The following is a 13,493-nucleotide window of genomic DNA, read 5'->3' as shown; positions in this document are numbered from 1 at the left end:
TTCTGGAATTCTCCAGCTGGTCTTGCATTAGCCACTGTTAGGAAAGCAGGATGTTCCTGGGATCATTTTGAGAGCATCCAGATTCCTCACCATTCAGGGACTGGTAACACACTACAAATGAGAGCAATGCTTCAGACCACTGTGATTTTGCACAGGTTTTTGTGAGCTGCTTTCAAAATGCAATCCCAAATGATTCTTTCAGATTTTGATTATTAATTTTTATCCCCTTATTCCCCCACTCTCCATTCCACTCTGTGCAGGGAGCAGGCCCAGAAGACTTCAGCAATCTCCCACCTGAGCAAAGAAGGAAGAAGCTTCAGCAAAAGGTCGATGAACTAAACAGGGACATTCAGAAAGAGATGGATTCAAGGTGAGTCAGACCTCTCCAATGAAAAGTGAAATTGCACTGAGCAGAGCCCCTGTGTGTGATGGATGTGGGTAGATCCCAACAGGAGAGGCTGTTATGAGATGATGGCATCATCCAAAGTCTGATCTGTAGCTCAGATTTCCTGGAAGCAGGAAGATAATGACTCCTGTGCTTCTGTGAATGCTTTTTCTACAAGGCTGCATTTATCATTCTGGTTGAGAATAAGGCTATTTTAGCTACACACTTTTAATTGATTCTGGCAGCCTGTATTTGTGCTTTGTGTTTGTTCACATTCTGTAGTTGCATTAAAGATTCAGTGTGTTTTGTTTGTGAGACACAGAACTTTTCTTCCCTGGAGGATTTCAAGACTGGTCTCTTCCTAAATACTGCTTTGCATTTGTACACATGTGCCTACATTTTGTGTCAGCTTGCTTTCAAGAACCTATTTATTTTGCCTACTAACCCAGAATTTTTCCTTTATGTTTCATATCATGGACAAGAAAAGAAAATGGCATGTGGTTAATGATTTCTCCTTGCTTTGTTTTTTCCCTCTGTGGTAACCTTTTAGGTTTGCCTCTGTGCAGGTTTTTCTTTCTGTTCAGTATTGATTCTGAGGTAACCCAACACTAAAATCAGATATGGAATTGCAGCTGAGTGAAGTTCAAATGAAGATAGTTTATGATGGAGAAAATAGCACCAGCAGTTAAATAAGAGTTAAACAAACAGTAATAATTGTGACTCATATGTTTGCAACATTGTCCCTTAAGGCTTCAGGCACAGAGCAGTCCCACTTCCTTACCACCCACACTTTTTCCCAGTTTCCATACACACAAGGCAAAGGCACAGGATTGCAATTGTCAAGAGTTTGGTGGGAAACTCTAAAGTATAAAGAGTGTTAACTTGAGCCGTGGGACTCTCATTCACCTCTCTCCCACCAGCTAATGCCTAGAGAAAATCTGAATAGTTGTGCCTAAAACCAGCCCACAATTCCATTTTCAGCTCTGAAATGTCCATCAGCAGCTGAGAGAAGCTGCCCTGGGACTTGGCTGGACGCAGGGTCACATTTTGTAGCCTCAAGTCTGTCTGTCTGTCCCTGTGCTGTGGCAAACACAAACCATCTGGATCCAGCTTCCTTTTAAGCAGTGTGAAACAAATAAATATCGTTCAGATTATTTGGGTTGCTAAAGACAAGCTGCAACAGGCAGGGTGAGAATTTCTTTTTTGTCCTCCATTTCTGTTATTGATACATCTCTGTTCCACTTTCTCAACTGGAGGTCAGCCCATGATGGATGATAATGATTCAACTGTTTGTCTGTGCCCTGAAAAGTGGGAAGATATTAGTCGAGAAAGTTGGAGCTGTCATAGATTGCAATGGTTGTGAGATTTATTATTATTGTTTTCCCCAGGGCAGCAAGTAGATACTGTTGTAGTACATAAAAAACCATGTCAGGCTAAAAATCAATATCAAGTATATTCTCACATTGTAGGTAACTCACTGGTTTTTTATCTCTGACAGTGTAAATTCTCTTCTGGCAAATAATTTTACTGTTCTGTTTTAATGGCTGGTTCTATACAGGGCAAAATCCCTGGGTGTTCTCAGTTCCCTTTGTAACAGCTTAGGTTGTACCTCAGTGTGTAGAAGAGGCAGTTTACTAAAGGCATTTACCCCCAGCTGCACTAAATGTGTTTGATTTTTGTTTTGCCCCTCAGAGATGCCTTAACAAAGATGAAAGATGTGTACATCAAGAACCCCCAGATGGGAGATGCAGCCAGCGTGGACCACAGATTGGCAGAGCTTGGGCAGAACATTGAAAAGCTGCGATTAGAAGTTCAGAAATTCGAGGTATGAGAAGAGACATTTCAGTTAAAAGCAGGTCAGCAAATTCTCAGGTCTGAGCAGGGCCTTCCTGGCTTTTCCAGATGTATTGATGCACTTTGGTGTGTGAGGGAAAGGGCTATGTGAGCACTAGCATTAATTGGGGTCTTTGGGCTGATCTGTGTAACACAAACATGCACCATCTCCTGTAGCAGTCAGCCCACAGTTAAATTTGCCACAGAATACAAATTGTGCTTAGTGGAGGTGAAGAGAAAATGTATTGCTCTCTGGACTGCCCAGAGGGCTTCAGATGCTTATTTAATTAATTAAATAGATTGAAGCATCATGTTACAGACGTCTGTGGAAAATCAGAGTGACATAAATGCAAAGCATCATTTAGAGACTAACAGCAAGACAGAAGCCATCAGATGAAATATGTTTTAAGGAATAGTCTGCCATGAACAGGAAGCTGCTTAGTGATATAAAATCTCCAGAATAGAAGGGGAGTGTTTGGAATATATGGAGCCCGTTATAATTACATGAGAAGGATTAGACAGCTGAGAAAAGACTTCACTTTCTACATTATGCTTTGAACATAAACAGATACAGCCCATTAATTTCAGATGTGGTTTTACTATCCATTGCTTTCCTACCCGTTTGAAATCAGTGGCTCTTTCATTCTCCCCAGCTTTTGTTCTTGTGCATTCAGCAGTTGCTGAGTTTCTGGTGTTACTCAGACTGCTCTAAGCAGCCACACATCATTTTACTTGGTTGTGTCTAGAGCAGCATCATCTCCTGCTGGCTGTTATCTGCTTGTCCGTCAGGGTGTTTCCAGGACCCAGGGCCAAAATACAGCTACATTTTCAATAAGTGTGTTTTTTAGCAAGTCAATCCAGAATTTGAAAAAGTGATCACTGCCACTCAAAGGAAAATGTGAACATGCTTACAAACCAGTCTGTGTTCTGTAGCCTGGGTGTCAGGAGTGTCCCTCTGTCTGTCTGTCTGTGGCAGGGCTGGCTGGCGGAGGTGGAGGGGCGGCTGCCGGCGCGGAGCGAGCAGCCCCGGCGCCAGAGCGGGGTCTACGAGGCACAGAACCCGTCAGGAGTGAACAGCTGTGCCCAGGACCGGGAGAGGTACAGTATCTGTACGGGCTGGGCTCAGCAGAGCCTCTGCAGGCACACCCAGGGCTCTGCAGCCTCCCTCAAATCGCCGCTTTCTGACTGTGGAGAGCTGTGTGACAGCCCACTCGCTCACTGCTGTGAGCCAGTGCTTTTTCACGGCTTTTAATGGTAAAAATGAGGGTTCTCACTCTTCTCTAGTCACAGCCAGCTCCAAGCAAGCTCTGGAATCACTGAGCTGCTCCAGCTGGAATTGCTCCCCTTGTCCCAAGTCTGGTGACTGAGTGGCTCTCTGCTGCTGAGGTTGGTTGCTATAGTTGCTGTGTTTTTCCTCTCTTGAGCAGCCCCGATGGCAGTTACACAGAAGAGCAAAGCCAGGAGACTGAGATGAAAGTACCTGCAACAGACTTTGACGATGAGTTTGATGATGAAGAACCACTACCCACCATAGGAACGTGTAAAGCTCTCTATACATTTGAAGGTATCACTCAAACTTTACCCTCATTTCACAGACTGGGATTTTTAAAGTTGATATGCCAAGGGCCAGTGGGATACCTTCATTAAACCTTAAATAGCCCAAGGCAAGTGAGGCTCTGGTGTGATTCTGTAGAAAGGCACCAAGACAGGGATTTTTCTCCTGTTGCACAGGAACTCTACAAGAAAAAGAACCAGAACTCTGCTGTTCAGGGTCACACTTCTGTTTCTTTATGTACACACTGCTGCCTCCTGAATCATAAGCTCCTGTTCTGGCTGCCAGTGGTGCACCAAATGCTGTGTCCACCCGTGGTCTGACGTACTGATTCCTGCTGTGCAGCACAGCCTGAAGTCCCTGTTGCTGTGTGTTTCAGGCCAGAATGAAGGAACAATCTCTGTAGCAGAAGGAGAGATGCTCTATGTAATAGAAGAAGACAAAGGGGACGGCTGGACGCGGATCCGAAGGAACGAAGATGAGGAGGGCTATGTCCCCACGTCCTATGTTGAAGTCTATTTGGACAAAAATGCCAAAGGTGCTATGACCTATATTTAATGCTATTATTATTGTTTTATTTGCCTCCACAGAGATAATCCAAGTCTGAAGCTGCTCTGTGTTGCAGATAGAGCCTTTTAAGAGTCTGTACAATGCCACCAAGTGCATTATTCCATACGTGGACTAATTATGGCTTGTTGTACTGCAAAAATGTGCTTTTCTTGCTCAGAGAAGGGTAGTGTGGGGGACTCCTGAAAGCAGAGGGGAAATGCAGCTTTGCCTGGACAGTATTTGCTCTACTGTCACTGCCATTGCACGCCCAGCTTAGTGCAGGAAGCACAAAGCCCTTTGGGATCGTTCAGGCTCTCCTCAGATACCCAGGTGGCATCTCAGACACATCCACAAGTGAACTGTTTGTCCCAAAGTCACTCGGTGGAACTTTATGGAGGGAATATTTAGACTGCTGGTTTGTGTCTGTGTGGGAGCCTTTCAGAGCCTGTTGTGTTCTGGGGACCTTTTGGATTGAAAACTGGTGGTAATTTAGTTTAGTTGTGTGGAAAGGGAAGGAGAGATCTTACCAAAACCCCTCTACACAGCACTCTGTGATCCTTGATAAATGGGTAAAACATTGAGAAAGCTCCTCTGTTCTTTCTTACCTTGCTACATTTCAGATGTATTTGCTGTTGCAGATGACCAGAACTAATGGTTTAATTTTTGCTTACATGAGATCAATGGAGACATTCAGAGTTTGGACTCCATAAGCTGCTGTTTGTTGCTTTTAATTCCTCCCAAATGTTTTGTGTAAGGAAGCAGTGCTGCAGGGCAGACCTGGCTGGAGTAAATGCCAGTGCTGAACACCTGGTAATGGGATACACTGAGAAATCAAAAGATTTTAGCCCTGTTTCAAATCAGGATGTGAGGTTTCCACTGTTTAAATAATTTGTGTTTATTCAGACACTTAATCCTTCAGATTATTGTGTTTCCTAGACTTGAGAGTTCTTGGTGTGAAACAAGCAGCCTCATCCAAGTCAAAAGCAAACTGAACCATCTTCTTTGGGGTTTATGGGCAGCAGGAAGAGAGGACTAGGACTGTACCCATAAACCAGCACTGAAACTTGAGCAGTTCAGTGCTGGGTTGGGTGTTAATCAGTGCAGTGCCTTGCCTGCTGCAGGTGAAAATCTGGGCCTTGTTTTATTTTGCCATAATACAGCAGTTTTATGTTCCTGTTGGCAAATACATGGTCAGTTGAGATGCAGAAGAATGCAAAAAGTTTAGCCCCCTCTGTTGGTTTTTATTAACCTTTGAAAGATGGATTATCCATTCCCCTTTATATCCAGAACAAGGCTGAAGGATTGGAAATACAGAGTCACAGACTGGTTTGGGTTGGAAGGGACCCTCTCATTCCAGCCCTCTCCCATGGCAGGGACACCTTCCATCAGAGTAAAAACACAAACTGTGCCAGGGGTGAAGTCTGATACAGCTCCAGCCATGTCTGTAGCCACAATGGAGGTTTCTCAGATCATTGAAAGTTTTTCCATTAATTTTGCTGGACTTCAGGAACAAAATCAAATGGATCTGTGAATATCTAATGTATAGGAACAACATTTACCTCTTTTATTTCTCAAGTCTCTGGTTTAAAAGAAAAGCTAAAAGAGAATGCTTCATAGAATGCAGCATAAAGATTTGGAGGAAATGCTGCTGTGTTTAAAAGGTGAACTTTGTTGCAAGCAGCAAATTGATTTTTAAGGTATTGGTAGAATTGACTTGATTCAGTCCTTGAAATAGAAGCAATGACATTCCTGAAAATAACATTGTAAATACTAAAGCAAACTTTGCAAACTTTAGTAATCCTTTCCTCTTTTTGGAAGGAAGGTTGAGCAGCTGGCACCACCAAAGGCTGGTGGCAGAAAGGAGGGAGCTCACAGCAGCCCCTGTGACTGTCCCAGCCCTGGCTCAGCCTTTCCTGCCTGGCCAGGCTGTGTCTGTGCCACGGGCAGCTCAGTGCCACTGCTCAGTGCTCGGTGAGAAGCTGCTCTGTCACTCAGCTGCAGCCTGTGTTGTCAGGGCTCTGCTGCAGAGCTGGGCTGAGCAGGACAGGTAAGTTGTGTGCTCAGCTGCCCTCCTGATCGTGGTCTTAGAGGAGCCAAGCTGGCTCTGTGCCCTGCCAGTCCCTGTGTGAGGGCTCCTGATGACATTTACAGGGGTGCCTCCGGTCAGAGGGTGTTGGCAAACCCTGTCACAAAAAGAACAGTAATGCCTATCTTGTTTTGCCTTTTTTTTTTTTTTTCCAGATGTGCACAAACCACTTCAGAAAATCTCTGAGTAGGTTTGCATAGGCCTGTCCACCCTTTATTCTCCTGATTTGCTGCTACGGTTGTTTTAAGAGCTCTGTTTGAGAAGGTTTTCTTTAGAAGAGATGAATGCACATGTCATATCTCCATCACTGAGAGACTTTGTTAGGTACCAGGCTGGCTCTGAAATGTCACTGCTGACGGAGGTGCTGCCCTGCCTGTGTCCATTTAGTGCAAACAGCACTGCTGTCCTGAATAGAAAGGAGAGCTGCAGGCTCTGCTCCCCTGGGATTCCTGCAGGAAGCTGTTCTGTGCACACCTGGGTGTAGCATCTTGCAGGGCTTTTCTGTACCTGTCTGGTGCTGAGAACTCTCAAACACAGGAACTGGTTGAGCCTTTCAGCTCGAGACTGAGCACCCTGTGTCACTGCCTATGGTACCTCATCATCTGCTTGGGAACAAAACTGTCTTTCACTGAGGGATGTTGTGAAATCGTGTGACACAAAAATCCTGCATGGAGCAACCAGCTCTGTACAAACCCTGCATTGCACCCAGCAGAAGGGCCACGCTCCCTTCCAGCAGAAAGCCTGGATGTTTGTTTGGGTGACATGCAGGAATGGAGGCTGCTTTGGGAGGTTGAACTTCTTGATAAAAATTACTTTAGAGCTGTAGGCTGATGAGCATTTTGGCTCCTGTTCCACTTCACCTCTGATAATATCAGTAATTCCTTATGGACAGCTCTGGCATTCCCAGTGCTGCAGCTCTGCTGTTTGCTGTAACCATCATGCAGAGCTTTGACTTATATAAATCTATAGGTAAAAGTTAACCATGCTGATGCACTTTTTATCTAGGATATATCTGATTATTTAATGCTTGCCAAATTATTTAGGAATTGGTAATTATAAACTGGACTGTGGCTTTTAAAAATCCTTTTGTTAAATATGTGCCCTTAGTTCTCCCACTATAAAAAAAAATGTATATAACATAACTTAAAGACTAAAGTTACTTGAACTTGAATTGTTTTTATCCTTTTATATGTGTATAAATATAAATGGTTTTATAGGCTGTTCTTCTGCTTAACCCAGCTGTTTTGGTAACTGCTCAGTCCCCCTGATGTTGATAAGTGTTTTTGGTTATTCAGCTGCCTGCACCTGGACTTGCATAAGAGCTGCTGTTGTGTGTTAAGGTTTGTTCAATCTGGCCAGTGTGGTTGTCTTGTTTCTATTCTTATTTTTTAAAGAATCATTATCTGTCAGGAATCTCTTTATAGCTTGATGTACCATGGTGTCTTCTTCTAATAAACATTATATTTTCTCATTCCTGTGAGGTTTTGGTTTTTGAGTTTTTTTTAATGACAGTAACTAATAGATGGCAATAATTAGTGGCAAAAATAGTGGCATTTAACTTTCCTAAGGGACAGTAAATGGCCCAGGGCTGCTTCTCACTCTAAGCACAAATGCAATTCTTAAGAAAAATATTTTATTGTGGCTCTTGGAAAACTTCTTTGTGCTGTCATTTGGAAGGATTTGATGGAAGTGGGTGCAGAGGGGGTGAGAAGGTTCCCTTAGTTTCTCAAATACAAGGGAAGTTTGGACTCATGCAGTATTCCCTTGGATACAGCAGTTTGGGCCAAATCACGTCCTGGACTGTCCAGCTTCACTTGGCCAAAGGCAAAACTTGTCCTCAGCCCCCAGTCTGTGGGAGCAGGGATGGCCAGAGGAGGGGTTTGAGGCCTGGGCTGGCTCACTGGCCTGCATATTGCTGGCTTGCCTTGGGAAGGAAAGGCCTCTGTGGTGGAAGGAAAGCTCTGGATCCCTCTGCAAATTCTTTGATTGAATTTCCTGTTGTTGTTCCGTGTCGTTGATGCTCTCTGGAGCTGTCACTTGAACAGATGCAGTGCTGCTTTGCTGACAGAACATGAAAAAGCTGTTTGTTTTCTCAGTGGCACGAAGCAGGTGCTGGCAGGGTCCTGCTCCTGTGCTTTCCTCCCCGAGCACAGCAGAATCCCAGTGATGCTCATCCCAGGCTGGAGGGAAGGGCTGAGGGTGAAGGGTTTCTGTCTGAGTCAGGAGCCTTCCTAAGCCCTGTAACCCAGTAGATGCTTCATTGCTTTATTCCTTTAACCTCCTGCAGGCAGAGCTGCTCTAAAGGGACCCCATTGCCCCCAGCCTCTTTCTAATCCAGTCTCTTTCTTTTTGTCTTTCTTATGTTTTAGATTCCTAAAGGTGTTTGTGCTGGTGCAAGAACCTCGGGGCGAGCTTGTCACAGAAGGAGAAACAAAATGGTCTGTTTACCCTGCAGGCAATTAAAACACACCCATGGAAAGCCAGACTCCCACTCTTGTCTGGAGTTCCCACTTGAAAAATTCAGACCTAAATTCCATCCCAGTACCATTCAGATGCTTGCTCTTTTCCATGGCATGCTACTTGTGGCTTGGATTTCCTTATCAGCCTCTCCCACTCTTCTGCCAGCCTGGCACAGCCCCTCTGTCAAACATAACACACACTTCTCCCAGCCCAGTCCCTCCCAACCTCTGTCAGAGATCTGCTGGCTGCCCTTGGATAGCCAGAGAGTCCCAAGCATGTTCTGGTCTGTCTTCTGTCCCTTGTCCCTCAGTCCATCTGGATGTGCACACTGGTCCATCAGCATTTCACACGGTGCCTTCAGTGCTGAACCTGCAGGTCCTCTCACCAGAGCGTGGGAAGGAGGTGGAAAACCTCCCCTGGGACAGTGTTACAGCAGCTGGACTGGGCTCTCAGTCTGTCACTATTAAATCTGATCCACATGCATCATTCGACATTCTGCCTTCCCCAAAAGGTCACTAATACTTGTCAGCCTTTATTTCTCTTTTTCCAAATCCAGGCTGATGCTCATTCCAGGTATTAAACCCCTCTGACCCTGCTGTTTCCTGAAACCCTTCAAGCTCACGTATGTACTTGTTTTCCTGCTTGTTCTGTCTGCCCCTCCTGTGTCCCTGCTGTTCCTCACACACACACAGACACACACAGACAGTGACATTTTGGTTGGCAGCCCTTGCTGCTGCTCACAGGCCCTGTTTGGCTCTGGTTTCAGCCTGCATGCTCGCCCTGTTGCCTTGCCTGCGCCCACCTTCCTCAGGGTCACGTTATTTTGTGGCTCGTGGTTTAATCTCTCTGCAGTTTTCTTTTGGTTGGTTTGTTTTTCAGCATTTCAGACCTGCCTTCTCTTTTTGCATGACCTCCTGTGCGTTCTCATCACTTCATGTTGGAATAACAGAGGTTTTTTAGATAAATAAAAGAGGAAAGAAAAAAAAAAAAAAAAGAAACTGCACTGTTTCCTTCTCCCATCTTGTCATGGACTGGACCTGGACCCAGCAGCCAGACAGGAATTGTGACCACCCTGCTCTCACATGGTTTGGTTTGAAGCAGAAGCAGGATAAGTGATTCTGCACTTTATCATGTCATGCAGTGGTAAGAGAGCTACAATATCTCCAAAAATCACACAATCTGGACTTCAACTGCCTAACAAAGGGTTAATTTCCTCTCTAAACTTCTACAAACTTCTATATTCTATCTTGGTTTCCCCTGAATTGTTACCATTGCTTGGGTTTTGCAGTCATGGACATATTTGAGGCTTGCAAGAATCAGTTGCCACTAAATAGCTCCTGAGGGCCAAATAAATTCATGGATCCACCCCTTGTTGGGGGAATCTACTGGCTCTTGTCCAACTCCAGCATATTCTGTACAATCCCCACAAGTTGAGAAATGTTACATGGAAGCCACTATGGGCAGTGACCCCAAAATGAAACCTCTCAGGGTTTGTTTGCAGGCAGGTGAGTGTTGTTCTGCTGCCTGCTGGGCTGTCCTGCAGGGTCAGCACATCAAAACACATCCCAGAATCTCAGACTGTCCGTGTTGGGAATGGCCTGGGCTGTCCCCATGAGGGATGAAGTGATTGAAGTGATTTTTGAGCAGGGTTATGTGTGGTGTTCATAGTTCTGTCCCTTTCTCTCCATTGAAGATGCCAACTTTTGTTTTTACAAAGTCCCTTGGTGCTACAGTTATCCTGTAGCTGTTGTGTGATGGTGCTTAAGAGCTGCCAGCATGAACCAGCAGAAGGTTTGTGAATTAAACCCAACCCAAATGTGCTGAGCACAGGCAGCACCAATGCTGGGGCTGTTCTGCTGCAGCACTGGAGGGTCAGAACCCACAAATCACTGCCTCATCAGGGCTGCTGCTGTGGTCACTGAGCTGTTCTGATCAAGAGCAGAACGGGATCCCCTGGTTGGCACCTGTGGCTTTGTGCAAAGGCTTTGTGGTCTCCACCTGCCAGGAGATCTAAAGGGTTGAACAATTAACAGGTGTGCAAAAATATCATTAAAATATTTTTAGCTGCAGTATTTTTATTCTCGTGTCCAATGCACTATTGAATCAGCAGCTAAGAATTCATTTTCACCTATTGTTGTGCCATCTATGTAAAAATTAGATCAAAGTTTGCTTTTCTATATTTAATCTGGGTGGACAGTATATTATTGTCAGCCTCTGTGGAACATTGGAACAATTGCAATGTCTGTGTTTTGAAATTGTGCTGTAGAAGGAGCATTAGCTTTAGCTGACTGATTGATTCCTGAAGTTTTAATAAAAGACCATGTATGGAGTTTTTATAAACTTGGCAAGTAGTTCCCAAAAGCCTGGATCTTAAAACTTATTTAAGAAATAGTCACAGTCATATCTCATAGTCTGCACATGTTTATTCTGCTGCTGTTATTCAGGGTAATGAATAATTTTTGTAGAATTTACCTTTGGCAAACGCTGAAGAACTAAATGTGTGACTGGTTTATAAAAACTCTGCTTGGATTTACTAATCTTGCCCAGCAGCGTGGACTGTACATCCTATGAAATTTCACGATCCCCAGCAAAAGTCTCTAATGCCCTTTCTTAACACCTGTAAATAGAGAAGAAACATATTTACTGATACTCAAAGTTGTGTTTAATGCTGAGTATTTTTCAGAAGTTCATTTAATTTGATGCATATTGTTCTTTGGTTTTTTTGTTTTCCTGCCTGAAATGTCAGAAGACCTAAAAGAAGCCAAATTCTATTTTAACATGATGATGTCGAGCACTTTTTTATTTGTATATGTGTGTGTATGTGTGTTTGAGCACTGATCTCGAGATCTCGGTGGCATCTCAGTGTTGTGATTTCATTGCCAATGTAAAAGGTTCTGGTGTTGCCCATTCATTTCTGGAGACAGAATTCAATCAAATAAAGTGCTTCCATTTGAAAGCGAATATTGACCTTGTAGCAATGAAACAAAGTCATCTGCATATTTAAATAAACATTTAATTCCAGAAATACAGTTTCACTGGAGCCTTTTGATCAGCCAGACAGGAAGAAAAATGGATTTGTTGCTTTTTTTTCCCAACAGAAAAGTTGGTGCCTCTTTGCTGGGGCTCTTGGGGCTGTTGAGCTGCTGCTTCCCACAGATGTGTCCAGTGGAGAGTGGGAATCTGAATTTGCCTGTGGCTGCTGCTTCAGCCACAGAGAAATTCAGACTAAAACTCCCCAGAGCTGCTCTGTAACTCATTGTTCTTCCTGACTGTGGGGTGGATTTGGGCTTTGCTTCCAGCTGTAAAATGCACATGGAACAAGTGGATCAACACATTCCAGTGTGGGGCTGTTCCCAGTTCTCTCCTCAGAAAAGTGAGGACACATTTTCACTTGTGGTACCTGTTGGCTTTGGTTTTGTTTTTTATTTTATATTATTTTCTGCTGGAATTTTCAGGAGTAATAATTTGGCTCTGTCTGTACCTCTGACTGTCCCACAGAGCTGGATCCCATCAGATCACTTTCAGATTTGATTTTATCAAACTTTGACCTTTCCAGCTGGCACTGAAGAGAGAATGAAGTGTTGGGTTGTTTGTGTGTTGTGTTTTTTTAACTTAGTCATGTGAGGAGAAAAAAAATGGGCTGTTGTGGCTGGAGCTGGTGTTGGGAAGGGCAGGTGGTTTGTGCTTTATCAGTGGGAGCCTAAGAGAACTGGAAACCTGGGGGAAAGATTTCATCTAAAGAGAGAGCTGCACCATGGAATGCCTGTGGTGAATGCGCTGGTTCAGCTGGAAGTCTTGGCAGATGTTTTTGATGCTGATTGGTTTTATATGAAAACTCAGGCTGGTGCAAGCCTGGTAAGGAATGGTTTGGGCAGGGATGTGTGGATGTGCACGTGTGTCCAACACAGCAGTGCCTCCCTGCGCCAGGTAATCCAAACACCAGGCACACGTCTGGAACTCTGGCTGAGATGTACAATTCCACTTTGGTGTGCAGGGTTGTGAACAATGTGTGTGTCTCTAGCTGAGAGAAAAGCCCCCAGCTCTTGGCAGCTGCTCCATCACCCCTTGGGCCAGGTCACTGCAAAGAGCCCATCCAAGAGCCAAGATTTGCAGTTTTTCCACTCAGTAGATGACACCTGGTGGTCCTTTCATCTGACAAATAATCTAGAGATTATTTTTGTTTAATACAGTCAAGCTGCTACATTTCTTCAGCAGGATTTCAGTTGTTCTTTGCCAGCACTAATTAACACCCCTGTCAGTTCAGGACAGATCAGGACTGTTTGTGACAGGCTGCTGCTCTTTGGTTTTGGGCAATAATGAATAGGAGGGGGTGTTCCTCTGGCTCTCACTTGGATTTATCTTTCACAGAATCAGCACTGCTGACTTTAAATAGAAAAGGCACAACCAAAGGGGTGAGGGAGAGCTGGGGGCGTAGAGCTGAGCAAAAAGGGAGAAGAAAATGAAATAAGGTTTTTGTATGGAGTGTTTGTGTCACAGTTACAACAGAGCAATGGCTCTGCTCCCAGGAACAGGAGCAGCACACAGGAACTGAACTGAGGGCAGGGAGCAGATAATCTAACACTGAGCTTTGCATGAACAGCTCTTTCTGCTCCCCTTTTTTGACTGGC

The 13,493-nt window shown here is 44.4% G+C and overlaps 1 protein-coding gene across 21 annotated transcripts in view; it reads left to right on the top strand.

The window, feature by feature from the left end:
* Nucleotides 1-11,890, top strand: part of FNBP1 (formin binding protein 1) — a 92,901-nt gene extending 81,011 nt beyond the window's left edge. For 10 of the 21 annotated variants that reach the window (XM_041475101.1, XM_041475098.1, XM_041475097.1 and 7 more), the window contains 6 exons: nt 261-370; nt 2,078-2,210; nt 3,195-3,316; nt 3,643-3,782; nt 4,150-4,308; nt 6,561-8,740. In XM_041475101.1, the coding sequence (XP_041331035.1) occupies nt 261-370; nt 2,078-2,210; nt 3,195-3,316; nt 3,643-3,782; nt 4,150-4,308; nt 6,561-6,595 (699 nt within the window). In that variant the 3' untranslated portion in view covers nt 6,596-8,740. The other 11 variants (XM_041475102.1, XM_041475095.1, XM_041475094.1 and 8 more) reach the window with 5 other exon arrangements.
* The last annotated feature ends 1,603 nt before the right edge of the window (nt 11,891-13,493 follow it).

This window comes from Pyrgilauda ruficollis, unplaced genomic scaffold (genome assembly GCF_017590135.1).
Source record: "Pyrgilauda ruficollis isolate IOZ18807 unplaced genomic scaffold, ASM1759013v1 scaffold34, whole genome shotgun sequence".
Taxonomy (NCBI): Eukaryota; Metazoa; Chordata; class Aves; order Passeriformes; family Passeridae; genus Pyrgilauda; species Pyrgilauda ruficollis.
Note: the sequence above shows the minus strand (reverse complement) of the source record. Positions and strands in the feature narration are given on the sequence as shown.